The 15,047-nt window shown below is 42.2% G+C and overlaps 1 protein-coding gene across 1 annotated transcript in view; it reads right to left on the reverse strand.

Moving 5' to 3' along the window:
* gcgra (glucagon receptor a) overlaps positions 1-15,047 on the reverse strand; it is a 100,957-nt gene that overhangs the window by 11,429 nt on the left and 74,481 nt on the right. The window contains 2 exon segments of the mRNA XM_080725118.1: positions 720-816; positions 3,280-3,428. Coding sequence (XP_080581244.1) covers positions 720-816; positions 3,280-3,333 — 151 coding nt within the window. The 5' untranslated portion in view covers positions 3,334-3,428.

A 15,047-nucleotide genomic window follows, 5' to 3' on the forward strand; every position in this document is an offset into this window, starting at 1 on the left:
TTCCCTAGCCATCATGGTCTGGTCTGGTCTACGTGAAAGTCCAGACTTCCTTTCTTTGAAGTGATTTCATCTTGGCTTCAGAGGAAAGGTAAAAAGGTTGACCTATAGATTTTCGGTCAGAAAGTAGCTTCAAATCAGCTTTCATCTTCTCAACGGAGGGTTTTAAGCAATGCCAGGTGTTGGATGGCTGGATATAATGATGAATAGTGGAGATGTGGTGTGTAATGAGGGGGCCAGTTGGGTCGGGTTTGAATGATTAGATGTGGATTATTGGATGTAGATTCTAACACAGTCCAATTGGAACGCCTTAGAACACATTGATGTTCTCCGGTCTATGATCACGATAACCCACTGCTACACCTGGGGTTTGATCAACACTCAGAGGAGGAAACAGTACTCCACTCCAGTACTCGAGTCAAAGTCTATACTCCTGGTCAAATGTTACTCCATTACAAGTGAACGTTGCTCAGTCAAGTTTATATTTGAGTTAAGTGCTGGAGCAAGCACTGGAGTACTTCAGTTTTCAGAAGTAGGCTACAGGCTGTGTGCAGACATTTTTATTAAAACATTATTTTGTTCTTTCCTAGCTCTCTGGTGGTATATGGTGCATCTGCAGTTATGATAGGATATCATTACATTATTGTATTAAAAGTTTGTCATTTAGCCCCTCCCATTATTCAATTTGAATACATAGAATGGCTACAGTATGTTATGCTCACCCGTGCTCAGGTGGTTTCGGCTGTTGTTACGCAGGCACTCCTCCTTGTATAAGTTCCAGCCCGTCACCAACTTATCCAGGATAGCAGCAGGGGACACCTGAGGCAATGGAAATTGAAAATATCAGATCTACTGTACATGCTTGTACTTGAGCCTTGAGTAAATGCAGAAATATCAGCGCTACAAGAAATAGCAGAGCTACAAGAAATAGCAGAGCTACAAGCTCTCGCAATGCAAAGCAGTTAGATCGTCAATTTTCAACAAAGTAGGCTGTATATTGTCGGCATCTGGTAAACATCTCCATCTCCATATTTTTTCATAAAATAATGCAATACTAGCGAAAGTAAAGAAAATAGCCTAGCTTGTAGATCAGCCATTTAGCTATTTCTGAAATGTTTGAAAGTAAAAGTGAAATGCTGTCTGTGGACTTTATAAATAGTTAATAGTAATGCATCAAGATGACACACAATGTCCCCACGGTAATGGGATTTCCTTATGGGAAGTCCATGGAGTGGTCTGTGTTCCCGGCCGTGTCTGTTTAGTCTGTAACACCACAGCTCTCTGGTCCGTCTCAGAGGGTGGTGGGCTAGAAAAACAAGACCCCTGCCCACACTTGAAATGCCAGCGATTCACAGGGGAGCTGACCTGACCCAATGGAGGATGGGGTCTTGTGGGGGAAAGTGTGTGTGTGTGTGTGTGTGTGTGTGTGTGTGTGTGTGTGTGTGTGTGTGTGTGTGTGTGTGTGTGTGTGTGTGTGTGTGTGTGTGTGTGTTCAAGATACTCAAGGGACCAGTCCCGTGAACCTGTCAAAGTACTTTAAAGAGTGAGAAACATCGACGGACACAACACCAGAGGGAACTCCACAGATCTCATTCCCCCCAGATTCGGCACAAACATGGGTATGAATTAATATAATCTAGTGGGAAGAGGGTGGTATCATGTACCCCCCAGAAATATACTTCTAATCAGTGTTTCTAGACATTTCATTTGTATACAATTATACCATACAAATTCACTATAAATCAGACAATATTGCACATAATACTGTAACTGAACAAACTGAACAAATAAGGTCTGTACCTATGTTTTGAGAAACTTCTCCTAAAGTGTACCAATTAGCTTTTAGTAATTGCCAGATAATGCCTACGTTTCAGGGGGACCACAAATACGTAGGACCACAATGGAAACAAGCCCTCAGGGATTTTTGTGTTATCCTTTCAGTTGTATTACTTATTATATATCTCTGTACTTGTTGCAAACTAATATATTCAATCAATCAATCAAAGGCATATGTATCTAGTAAGGTGCGTGCGTGCATGCATGCATGTCAGTGTATGCATGTATTAACTCTATCAACGCTTTGGACGTTCCCGTTCGCCCCATTTTTCCCGGCGGCGCGATGCCAATAGTACGTTCTTTGGCTCGTTCTTTTGTACCTTGGTTTGATGTCTGTAAACTGATGAGGGGTCGCGCGGGTGTGTACCGTAGAGACAGCTCCCGTAAAAGTGCTCTCAAAAACCCACTGGACGTTAGCATCAATGGAGTAACAAAACACTTCCATGTTATTTTCTCTGGGTCTATTGCTCTGTAGCGACTGAGCTGCCTTGACGGACGGCAGCCTACCGCGGCCATTTCACATTAATTCTTGCATGAGGCTGCCCTCTACTGCTGGTATAGCGAAAGTACACATATTTAAGGAGAAAAAAAAAATAATTATAAAAAAAATAAAAATACATCTTTGTCTATAACATCGCAAAGGCAAGGTGCTTTTGCTGGCACAAAACCCAATAAATAAATAACAACATCTGGCAGTAAAACAGTTAACGTATGTGTGTAAAATGAAAGTGTCTCTTTCTGAGAGGCACAATAAGCACTGGTATCTGTTTATTTTTAAAGCCATCTCAGGAATGCTCCCCCCTTATATTTGTTTTATGTTGGATCTGAACCCTAAACCATGACCTGCTCGAGTGACTTCCTGACGCTCATGGTTCCTTTTGCCGAGACAGAGCTTGGCAAGGCAGCCTTCTCTGTCAATGCTCTATGAGCTCCTGAAGTACTTAAAAATCAGTTCACTCCCTTCTTTGGGTCAATTCAGGGCAATGGTTTCTCCTGAAGTACTTAAAAATCAGTTCACTCCCTTCTTTGGGTCAATTCAGGGCAATGGTTTCCAACACTTTTGTTCAAAATTGTAACTGCTTTATTTAATTCTTGGTTTATCTGTTTGTCTCTTTTGAGTAATGTTGTTGTCTGATTACATATTTTGATATAGCTGTACCTGTATATGTTTACCTGTTGAGTATTGTGATCTGTATCACGTCTACATTGAAAACGAGGGTCTGCCCCTCAACTGTACTGTAGTTGAAATAAAGGTAGGTTATGATGATGATGAAGTGTGTATGTGTATGTGTGTGTGCGTGTTAAAAGTGTACTGTATATATGCATTTATAATATGAATGTGTGTGTGTGCGTGCGTGCGTGCGTGCGTGCGTGTGTGTGTGTGTGTGCGTGCGTGCGTGCGTAGTGTGGTTTACGTGATGGGAATGTGTGTGGTATAGTGCTCACCTGGATGCTGGGGGAGACAGTGAGTATTGCCAAGAGGAGGAAGCCCTGTGACATCCCTCAGTCCTGCTGTTGATGCTGGGAGGGGAAGCGAGCGATGAGGCGAGGGGCTTCACCTCATAGGGGGGGCTTATCTAGGCTCACCACACTGCCTGGACGACACAGAGACACACAAGCCATCAACCATGTCATCGATGTATAACAAAGGATCACACAACAGGAAAAAGGTTGGTCAGATCTGTCACAACACGGGCAAATGTTTCGCGTTTTGGCTCGGAACCAGCGTTTGAAAGCATGTACTGTATCTTTCCCCTGCTGAAGAGCAGGGGTGTCTCACCAAATTCTGGGCCCTGGGTACAAGGATTCAATGCGGGCCCCCCATGAATGTTCTTCATAGGGGTAACTGTGAACGCATTATTACGCATTATTTTGTGCTTTAACTATTGAAAAATAGTAGATCTACAAGCTCGTAGCGCAGCACTCGGTGCCGCGCTGCGAACTTGTAGATCTGCTATTTTTTTTAAATTGTGAAAATAAGTCTTTGAATTTCAAATCCTTCTAAGGTTTTTGAAAAAACTATGTCAGACAGTGGTGCTCAAACATTTTCATGTGAAGGACCCCCAAATGATATGTATTTGGCCACAGACCCCCATCTCAAAATATTTAGTTCCAAGGACCCCCCAGAAGTCAAATTTGAGTTACAAATGTTTGCTTAAAAAATACACATATTCAAAGATTTGCACACATTTTCACGACTTTTCAAAAATAGCAGATCTACAAGCTCTCAGAGTGAGCTTGTATATCTGCTAGTTTTCAATATCTAAAGTATGAAATAATTAAGGCCCCTACCTTGGGCCCTAGTAACTCAGTCCCCCCCCCCTTGTGACGCCCCAGCTGGAGAGTTCCATGGAACACAGTCCTTGCGGTTCTGAGGAAAAGCACTCCAGAGTGTGGTTGTCCTCCTGTCACCTTCCCCTACAGGCTCCATTAATAAACAGTGAAGTGGAAATAAAGGATGTCCTGTGTGAGGCCTCAGGGAACTGTCTGATCTGTTCCCTGCCGATCCATCTGGGCCATGAGGAGGTATCGCTCTTCATGCTTCATGCATGAAGGACCAAGTTCTTCGCTCGTCATGCTTCCTTCATCCAGTAGAATCAGTGGTGTAAGTAAGTACATTCACTCAAGTACTGTACTTGAGTACAAGTTGGAGGTATGTTTTACTTTACCAGTAAGATCACTGGGGGATTGTTAGTTGTACTTATTTACTCCACTATAATTATTTGAAAACCGGAGAACAAGACCCAAGAAAATTAGACTTTGCCCGGGACCCAAACTAATGACAATAGCAGATCACAACGCGTCACTTCACGTCTGGTTGTGAGCTTGTAGTTCGGCTATTTTCACTACTTCTTATACATCTGTTTTGTAATTTTTGTGGAATTTCTTAGATAGTTCTTGTATTTCTTCATGAAATTACTGAATAATTAATTGAATTTGTTTCTAATTCCTGAAAATGTTTTGGTAATAATTTCGAAAATGTGTTGAAATAATAATTAAAAACTAAATGTAGGAAACAAAAAATAAACTGACCCATAAAAATGTGTCATCGACCCATAAATGGGTCACACTCAAAGCCAAGTGTTTGGGAATCACTGGTCTACATACTGTAGGCTACTGTATAATAGAATAGACGTTACCGCCCTATTCAGCTGTTGTTTACACCAAGACTTCATTCACCCCAGTCAGGGGTGTCGCACCAAATTCTGGGCCCTGGGTACAAGGATTCACTGCGGGCCCCCCATGAACGTTCTTCGTAGTTTAACCCATTTAGACTGGGAACGCATTATTACACATTATTTTGTGCTTTAACTATTGAAAAATAGCAGATATACAAGCTCACAGCGCGGCACCGAGTGCCGCGCTGCGAGCTTGTAGAAGCTTGTAGAAACCTATGTTTCTATGTCAGTGCTGCTCAAACTTTTTCACGTGAAGGACCCCCAAAATTATATGTATCTGGCCACGGACCCCCATCTCAAAATATTTAGTTCCAGGGATCCCCCCAGAAGCAAAATTTGAATTACAAATGTTTGCATAAAAAATATATTCAAGGATTTGCACACATTTTCAAGACTTTTTAAAAATAGCAGATCTATAAGCTCGCAGCGCGGCACTCGGTGCCGCACTGGGAACTTGTATTTTTCAATAGCTAAAGTATAGAATAATTAAGGCCCCTCCACCTTGGGCCCTAGTAACTCAGTCCCACCCCCCTTGTGACGCCCCTGACCCCAGTTCATATTCATACACTTATGTATGAATATGAACTCCAGGGAGGAATATGTGTCAGGCCTGGGGGACTAAAACACCTCTAAGAAGTGCTGCATGTCCCGTCCATCAGTGAGACAGACAGCCCTGGTCCCTCACTACTTCACTGGTGGCCACCAGAGAAACGTGTGCATGTGTTTGTTATATGTCTTTGGCAGTGGTGTAAAGTAACTACTGTAAGTACATTTACTTAAGTAGATTACTTTTGAAGTATTTATACTGTAAACCACTTTAGCCCTATTTCATACGTTGGCTATTTGAAAATAGCCAATCTGCAAGCTCACAACGCGTCGCAATGCGACGCGCTGTAAGCTTGTAGATCAGCTATTTTCAAACATTTTGTACTTTTACTTTTGGTAATTTAAGTATAGTTTGATGCCAATACTTTTGTACTTTTACTGAAGTACATTTCACTTGTAACAGAGTGTTTCTATATTTAAGTATTGATACTTTTACTTAAGTAAAATAAGTGAGTATCTTTTCCACCCCAGTGTACTTGTTTGTTTGGTTTGCGTTTGAGAGACGCGTGCATGTGTTTGTTATATGCCTTTGGTCTCTAGGATAAACCAGGAGTCACTCACCTGCGCATCGATCCGTGGCAAAAGAAAAACAAAGCAAACTCCCCCCCGGGAAGCTTTTGGTTGAAGCCGGAGAACGGGACGAAATCTGAAACGTTTCTGCAAAAAACACCTTGACCATGGAAACATTTTTGGCTAAAACGTTTCAAATTCCATTCTGTTCCAGTCTCTTGGCCCGGGAGGAGGAGAACACGTTGGTGTTGACGTGTTTTGGAAACGAAAGGGCTTTGTTTTCCAGCGGTGTTTGTCCAAGAGATTAGAGCACAAAGCTTCATGACAGATATACTGTGTACACTGTACAGTATGCGTGTATTAATGCACATGCTTATATTAGTCTATAGTGTTCCTGCAGTGTACACAAGCTAGTCCAAGTCTGGCATGTACCGTAGCGTAGGAGCCACCACAAGGGTCCAGTCACAGTCTAAATGCCAACTGCACATTACCCCTGCTCTCCTGGAAATCAGACTTTAGATGAATATCTCTGAGGCACCGAGCTGTAGAGAAGCATATTCTGTAAATGGTCTGCTCACTGTAATGACCTCAGGATGCAGTTTAGCTGTAGTACAGATTGACCGATTGCCCTGCGGGCGCCGACGAGTCAGAAGGGGCAGCGTTGTTGTCTCGCCTGTTTTGACAGCAGGGCACGGCCTGGCAGAACACAGCCTGGCACTGCCACCAGGGCTGGTCCTAACTGACAGCATAGTAGTGACTCTTGTCTTCCACACCATGACACGACATGTTCCCCGTTACTAACTGATTAACGTTTGCGTTGGTTACCCCAGGAATTCTTCTGCATGCAGTGATCTACCGTACACAACAAAGGTACCTACAGAATAACATAAACCAAATGGTAAAGCATCAAACATGTAGACTACTACATGTTTGTGGTCTAGCTCGCATTAAAAAGATCAAAAAGACAGAGATCTCCGACCTCGGCACAAAAGCGTTAAATTAAAAATGTGTTGTTAAAAGAGAATATCAGCCAGCTCTTTCTGTGAATGCATTAGCATGATAGCAGGTACACAGCAGAACCCTTGGTGTCATTTTTAATGAACACTAAGGGTCTTATGGCGTACTTAGAGTCACTGGCAGCACGCATGTATGTGGTTAAGTACTATATCGGCTTTCACACACTGCATTAGCGTTACACTAGTAGGTCACGGTTTCACAAGGGGTTCCCTCCTTTCATCTCGCTTGCACTTCCCACAAATCACGTGCGGACACACACTCTACACACACACTCTACACACACACACACACACGCACACGCACACGCACACGCACACGCACACACACACACACACACACACGTACGTTTCCTAGCACACTACACCTACTACTTATAATACCCTACCAAGTAGGTACAATGATTAACCAGAGCCTGTGCTCTGTAGAGCCCTGTAAGAGGGAACCTGAGTGTTTGAGAGACTGTGAGAGAGAAGGAGATGCAAGGCAGACGTTAAAAAACAGCTTAACATTTTGGAATATATACCGTCAGTGGTGGAAAATAGCCCATCTACACGCTCACAACGCGTCACAAAGTGGTTGGGAACCATTAGAGTACTCCATTTCTTTAGCAAGTACAAATTTGACTGAGAATGTTTCACTTATTTGACCAGGAGTACACTTTGACAATGCCAGACATACTTTCAGTTTCAGTTTGTGCCAGCTGCTGATGGTAAAGCAGTATCATTTGGACTGATATCACATAAACAAAAGGAGATAGTGGATGAAAGCATTAAGCAAGGACTTTGTTTAGACACGGACAGGACATTTAGTGATGATGTTGTGGCAACATTTTTGACTAGCATTCATCAGCCGAGCCTCACAATCCCCTGGTGATCTGTGGCACTACCAGCATCCCAAGGAGGGCCTGGAGCTACTGTACTGTAAGCCAGTGGTGGAAAAAGTACTAAATGTTTTTACTTTAGTATAAGTATGTAGAAATAAACGTCGTAAAAGTACAAAATTAGCCTATTGTATCAACATGTACATGTACTACTGAGCCTTGTTAGAATAGTTGATCATTTCATAAAAAAATCACACTCGTGTGAACTGAGCGGTGGTGTGTGTGTGTGTGTGTGTGTGTGTGTGTGTGTGTGTGTGTGTGTGTGTGTGTGTGTGTGTGTGCAACAGCGCCCCTCCCTTAACATGTGTGGTCAGAAAAGGTTACTGCAGGCTACAGACAGACAGACAGACAGACACGGAGACACGGAGACAGACAGACAGACAGACAGACAGACAGACAGACAGACAGACCCACACACACGGCCACGTATAGGAGCGTTGTGACCACCGCTCAAAAATCTTCCTTACACATACTGTCAATCAATCTTTATTTGTCACATCACATTACAGGTAATATGGGTGAAATTCTTATTTGTGTAGACCCATCATTGCAGTGAAGAAAAGATAAAAGCAAGAGCATAGGGGGGAAAGGAAACACATAAAGTGCATGATACCACTAATCTGCCTAATAATAAATAAATAAATAGGAATGTATCTAGTGCTTGTTAATAAGAGCATACAGTATATATGTGCAAAAGACTGTACACACAGTGATAGAACATAAATAATGGGCCTTGCGTTTCCCTCTGAGTAAACCATTTCTAATCAAAGGAATGTTGCATGTAAACCACCCTTTGAACCAAACAGCCGACAATTAACATACATAACCCAGTTACAAGACATCCCCATGCCGAGCGGTGGAACCATTAAGTGTGTTGCAGGTTGTTTCAGGGTAAGTGACACCAAAGGAAACCGCACTAGACATTCAAATAGGCTCTCCTACAGTATCTTGTGTGACCCCACAGCAACCCACACCGTCACCCCTTTAATTAGACAATGGTATAACCGAAGCCACCTTTCGAATTGATGAATGCCCCAGGCTATCGTTTCTGACAGAAAACAAGAGATGAAACAATACATGTTTCAAAGGGACTTTTGATTGGTATGGAGTGTTGAAGGGCAGGCGGATTCACAGCTAAGTGGCTGCAGAACTGGTGGCTGGCAGGCAGGAAGGTACTGTAGAGTAGACCAGTGTTTCTCAACCTTTTTTCAGCATGGGCACACTTTTCATGTCCCAAGAATCCATGGGCACACCAACATAATACGGGGGTGTTAATATCGTCACTGTCGGGAAGAAACCTTGTATCTCCAAGTTTCAAATTTGTACGTTTCTTCGCAAAGTAAAGCCCTGCTTCATCATACAAGGCTGTCGCACAACAGTAGTGAACACAGCAGATCTACAAGCACACAACGCCTCGCGGTGCGAGGCGTTGTGTGCTTGTAGATCGGCTGTAAATCATTTTTAAAATGATAAATACAATACTGGCTTTCAAGCAGTTTCAAGGGGCACACTTGACCCTTCTCAGGGGCACACCAACGGTCCCCAGGCACAGTGGTTGAGAAACACTGGAGTAGACTATCACTATATCGTCTCTGAGGTCCATCGAGCAGCTTGTCATACAGTACATGCAAGTTTTCCACCTTACAATCTTGGGTCATGTCATATAGCAGGGGTAGGCAACCTTAGGCACGGGTGCCAACATTGGCACAGGGGAGGGTGATCACTGGCACACTGGCAGAAATGTGAGAGAGACGATTTTTATACATTTTAAAATCAAATCTTTTTTTAAACAACTGGTCAATTAAATGAAATCACCTACAGCAAATTAAATCCTGCACATCATTCAACATTCATTAAAACTCTGAACTCTGACGGGGAGGGAGTCGGGGAGAGATGGATTATTGCTCCGAGTCTAATGATCGTTCTAACAATGTCCTGCCAATCAAAATATGTCGTAATGTTTGAAGGCGTGTCATTATAATTTATGTTCATAGACAAAATTGTGTGCACATCTCAAGCCCATATTCAGGCCTGGTGCTGGACAGCAAGGTATCAGATAATGGAAAGGAGAGGAACGCCCGCACACTGAATATATGCTCCAGAAACTCACTTTTTACTTTAGGCAACTGCAACGTTTCGACAAATAGTCTTCATCAGGCAAAGGTTATAGTGACAGACAAAGAAACCCTTTGTCACACTGACTATCTAGAAAATAAAAACATGGCACTTCATTTCAAAAAGGTTGCTGACCCCTGTCATATACAAACACGGCATGCGCACATTATTATACAGCAAATATGTTTTTCAAACCGGATCTGAGCAGAGGCCACACCCAACGTGGAAGTTCCTCTCTCACCGCTTTGGCCGATGATGTATAGTTATTGACCGTGACGGAGGCCCGCCGTCTCAAGCAACCATGAGCCACGAGAGGCAACGCCGAGCGAGCCAAAGCGAGCGAGTTGCCGTGCCGAACGTTGTGAAGGTCGCTTGAGCCGGCGAGAGCATTTGGCTACTGGCCAATCGTCCTTGCACAAGCTCCTCCCGCTCCTCTCCTCAGATCCGGTAGGAATAGAACACTCGCTACAGACCAGGCACCAAGGGATCTTTTTAAAAAGATCGTGACTAGTCCTGTGCCCGGGGGGTGTGCACAGTATATGAGGCATTGAATGTAGGAGTCTCAGAAGTAATGTTGGAGAACCCAGACCGGTGCCCGTTGGGCAGAACGGTCACCATTGATGTCCAGTTGTGCAATACCTGTCTGTGATGTAGAAATTGTTTCAGCAATTGGCTGTTACCATGGTGGCGACACGGTTTATTATCAGTGATGTCAACATGCAGACAGACGTGAAGACCTGCTGCGGTTGCAGTCAGTCAATAGCAGTCTTTTCCTTTTTCAGAATTTCAAAGATGGCTGATTTGAATTCGCTGAAAAAAGTGTCTAAAAAACGGGTCTGAAGAAACCACCACAAACATGTCTGTTTGAGCAACACTGTCCTGGCAACATTCATCAAACTGTTAGGATTTAAAAGACATTTGTAGTAATGGCCTCAGGTCTTAATGCATTAAGCCAGCGAAAAAGAACCAACCAGCCAAATTGCATTAAGGTTCTCATTAGCATGTTAAATCAAAAGCCTTGAAGCAGACACATTTTAACGTAAACAAACAAAAACACAATCAGAAGCTTGGCTGACTAATGTCTTTGAGATGTCTTTTCAAAAGGTCCTGTTGTTATTTGGCTTTTCTTTTCCATAATGAACATTTGTCTTTAAAGGCAAACATTTTCAGAATAAGAATTGTAAAGACAACTAGAAATACTGTTCCTTCGAAACAGTGTGGGCTCGATTCCAACCCAAAACAATAATAGTAAAAGTGTCAAGTTCCCAGGCAATGCTCTCTTTCATTTTACTGACGTAAAATGGTAATGCAAATACAATGTAGACAAGCAGTGTTATTACATGAACTTAAAGGACCAGGTCACCTTTGGAACAACCAGATCTTATTTTATTGTTGTGTGGGGACACGATCAACACAATGTTGAGTTATTTTTTGTGTTCAATCTGTGTTTTTAGATATTTTAGTATTTCAGTATGCTACAACTGGTCATATGATGCATTTTGCATCATATGATGCATGAGATGATGCAATATCATGCTACAAAGCATCATATGACCAGTTGTAGCATGCTGAAATAATAAAATATCTAAAAACACAGATTGAACACAAGAAATTACAGGATTGTGTTGATCGTGTCCCACACAACAATAAAATAAGATCTGGTTGTCCCAGAGGTGACCTGGTCCTTTAAAGGTATGGACAATTAAATCAAAATAAAATTAAAATATAATGTGGACGGGTAACCAACAACAAAAGTTCGAGACCAGTAGCATGTTGGGAACTGAAGTTATGGCTGTTTAAAGCCTGGGAAGAAAGATGGGGAACCTGTGTGTGTGTGTGTGTGTGTGTGTGTGTGTGTGTGTGTGTGTGTGTGTGTGTGTGTGTGTGTGTGTGTGTGTGTGTGTGTGTGTGTGTGTGTGTGTGTGTGTGTCTGTCCTAGGGGTCCCTGAACTACACTTTGCAAACCAGCAAACCACATCAAAGTAATAGTACGCAGATGGTCCTAATATTGACAAGCTTTTTAAAAACAGCAGATCTACAAGATCACAACATGTCGCAATGTCACATTGTAGATCAGCTTCTACGTGATTCATCTACCGTATGTTTTGTATTAATAATAAAATCTGCAAAGTAACAAGTAACTAAAGCTGCCAAATGCAATTGCAGTGGAGTATAAGTAACAAAAGTGTAAAGTAAAAGTTGGTATACAGTACGGGACATGCTGATCCAAATGCATATGGGATATACTAGGATTCAAATGCAGACAGGCTGAAATTCATGGCTTTTAAAGTGTTTGGGGTGTGGTTTTGCCAGGTGGGTCCACTTCGGTTGATCGTCTGATTTGGAAATGCATTGGTTGTGATATCTCCCTGACAACCAACAACAACCGCACAGAGTGCCCCTGCGGGTTCTAGGATATATACTGTAAAGCCCATCGCCCGGGAACCTTATTCTTTTTAAGTTAAATTTCTAAAACACTACAAAACATGTGTCAAAGACAAATACAAGCAAACGTCTCCACAGTAACACAGTAACAGTTGTTTGTGTGTCAGTGTGTGTGTATGCGTGTGTGTGTGCGTGTGTGCGTGCGTGCGTGCGTGCGTGCTAATAATTATTATTATTATTAATAATAAAATCTGCTAAATAAAAAGTAACTGAAGCTGTCAAATGCTGTATTTATAGTAGAGTATAAGTAACAAAAATGGAAATTAGAGTAAAAGTACCTAAAAATTGTACTGTAGGTACAAGTACTTGTTTGTATATACTTGAGTAAATGTACTTGGTTACTTTGCAGCACCACTAGCCTTACATTAAGACGTCTCTGCCGAGACTTTCGCATTGTCACTGCAGGGCCGACTTATGTAAGGCTACATCACCACAGAACAGCCAATGACAGCCAAGCCTTTAATCACAGCTGTGTCAATCAGTAGAGTGGAGAGGGACATTTATTTATAGTTTTAACTATAACTATAGTTTTATACATCACACAGCTTAGACATTTGGATCAAATCAGACAGCAGACCTGTGTGAACGCATTGATATAAATAGCATATCTGAAGTGTGAATATTGCAGCCACAGCGACTTAATATAAACATGGGTCCCTTTCCTCTGTCTCACTCTCTCCCCACTCACTAAACCCATTGGAAATGCATTGGGTGCTTAAAGTTAAACATTTTTATTTTTTTATAATTAAACTACAAAACATTTCAAAACCAAAAGTACAAGCACACGTGTCCTCAGTAAGCTGAACACATAAAAATTTGAATGGTGTTGAAAGGTGTAAGCGTTTAAGAGATGAAGCGCGCCAAAGTTTTGAGGAGATACTGACTAGTATAGTATATAAATAATGAAGATAACATACGTGTGCTCGCCTTCCAGGCGAGCCCACAATAATGTGACGCATTGCGGGCTTGTACATTGGCTATTTTCACTTTTCATCGTACAAAGATATGACGCTCAATTGTTCACAAATGATGGCCTAATAGCACCCCCAAGAATTTCCTGTGGTTGCTTTGAATTAATTTAACATTACATAATTTGTCATTTTATTACAACTCTATAATTTTAGAGCACAGCTTGAGTGCAATATTTCTGAGCGTAACAAATCACCTTAATGCATATATCTGCTGTCGGGCCAAAACCTCCAAACCTAAGGTTTTGACCGAAGGGCTTTTTACAACTTTCCATTGGTTCAATATTATTTTAACCAACACTCAGATGTAAAGGGTAAAGAGTTAAGAGGTGTTTGCCAGACAGTGACGAATAGTGTTTGAGACACAAAAGGTTCATATATGAATATCTCACTAGCTCATTTTGATATCTCAGCAGTCAGGGCTGAAATGAAACTAATCAAATATGCCCTCCTGGTCATGTGACGTCCACAGGTGTCACTTCAGTGTCCATCACCGCTGATGCCCTCTAGCATCTCTACAGTATGTTGATGCCAAAATAAGAACAATATAGAAACCAGTCTGCACTCTGTCAAGGTGCCAACTTGCGCCTTGATATTTATATCAGGTCGCACTTGTTGGTGGTGACGTCACCAAGAACGCTGCGCCCTCATTGGCTAAAGGCCCTGCCTTTGTACTGTCTCCTGGAAGCAGACAGACGAAACAGACGGCACCAAACACAGTACTTGCGCACTCTGCTGGCGCAAGTAATAAAGAGTCTGTTAACTATAAGCAGCCGTACTTTTGATTGAGTTCGGAGTCAGAATGTGTTGTTTGGGGCTGTAATGCCTGATCTATACATAGCTTTCATACACCAAAAGTAGCTGATCTACAAGCTCACAACGTAGTGCACAGCCCGGCATACAGCCAAGTAGCTCTGGTCCATAATGTTAGGAGTTCTCCTCAAGTTCTGTATTTTGTAAAGTTTTGTTGAGACCTGAAAACTTCCAATAACGTGGCTTACATAAATCTATAACTCAAGCCCCGCTCGATGTGCAGTTGTTGCTCATGTGTGTTAGTGAGTTACCACCACTCCATCTTTTGAAGTACATACCTCTGTGATTAGATGCAGAACAGACAGTATGATTCAGCCTGTTATATTCTCCTAAGTCTAAATCCAATATGTATGATGGAAACTTCCAATAATGTGGCTTTAATACATAAATCTATAACACAAGCCCCGCTCAATGTGGAGTTGTTGCTTGTGTGTGTGTGTGTGTGTGTGTGTGTGTGTGTGTGTGTGTGTGTGTGTGTGTGTGTGTGTGTGTGTGTGTGTGTGTGTGTGTGTGTGTGTGTTTGAGTTACCACCACTCCATCTTTTGAAGTAATACCTCTGTGATTAGATGCAGTATAGTATGCTTCAGCCTGTTATATTCTCCTAAGTCTAAATCCAATATTTCTTCTCAGCAGAACAGAGACGGTGCTATAGTATCATTCGGAAATGAGATCAAATACAG

The sequence above is a fragment of the Nannobrachium achirus genome, assembly GCF_963921795.1.
Source record: "Nannobrachium achirus genome assembly, chromosome: 4".
In the NCBI taxonomy this organism is placed as follows: Eukaryota; Metazoa; Chordata; class Actinopteri; order Myctophiformes; family Myctophidae; genus Nannobrachium; species Nannobrachium achirus.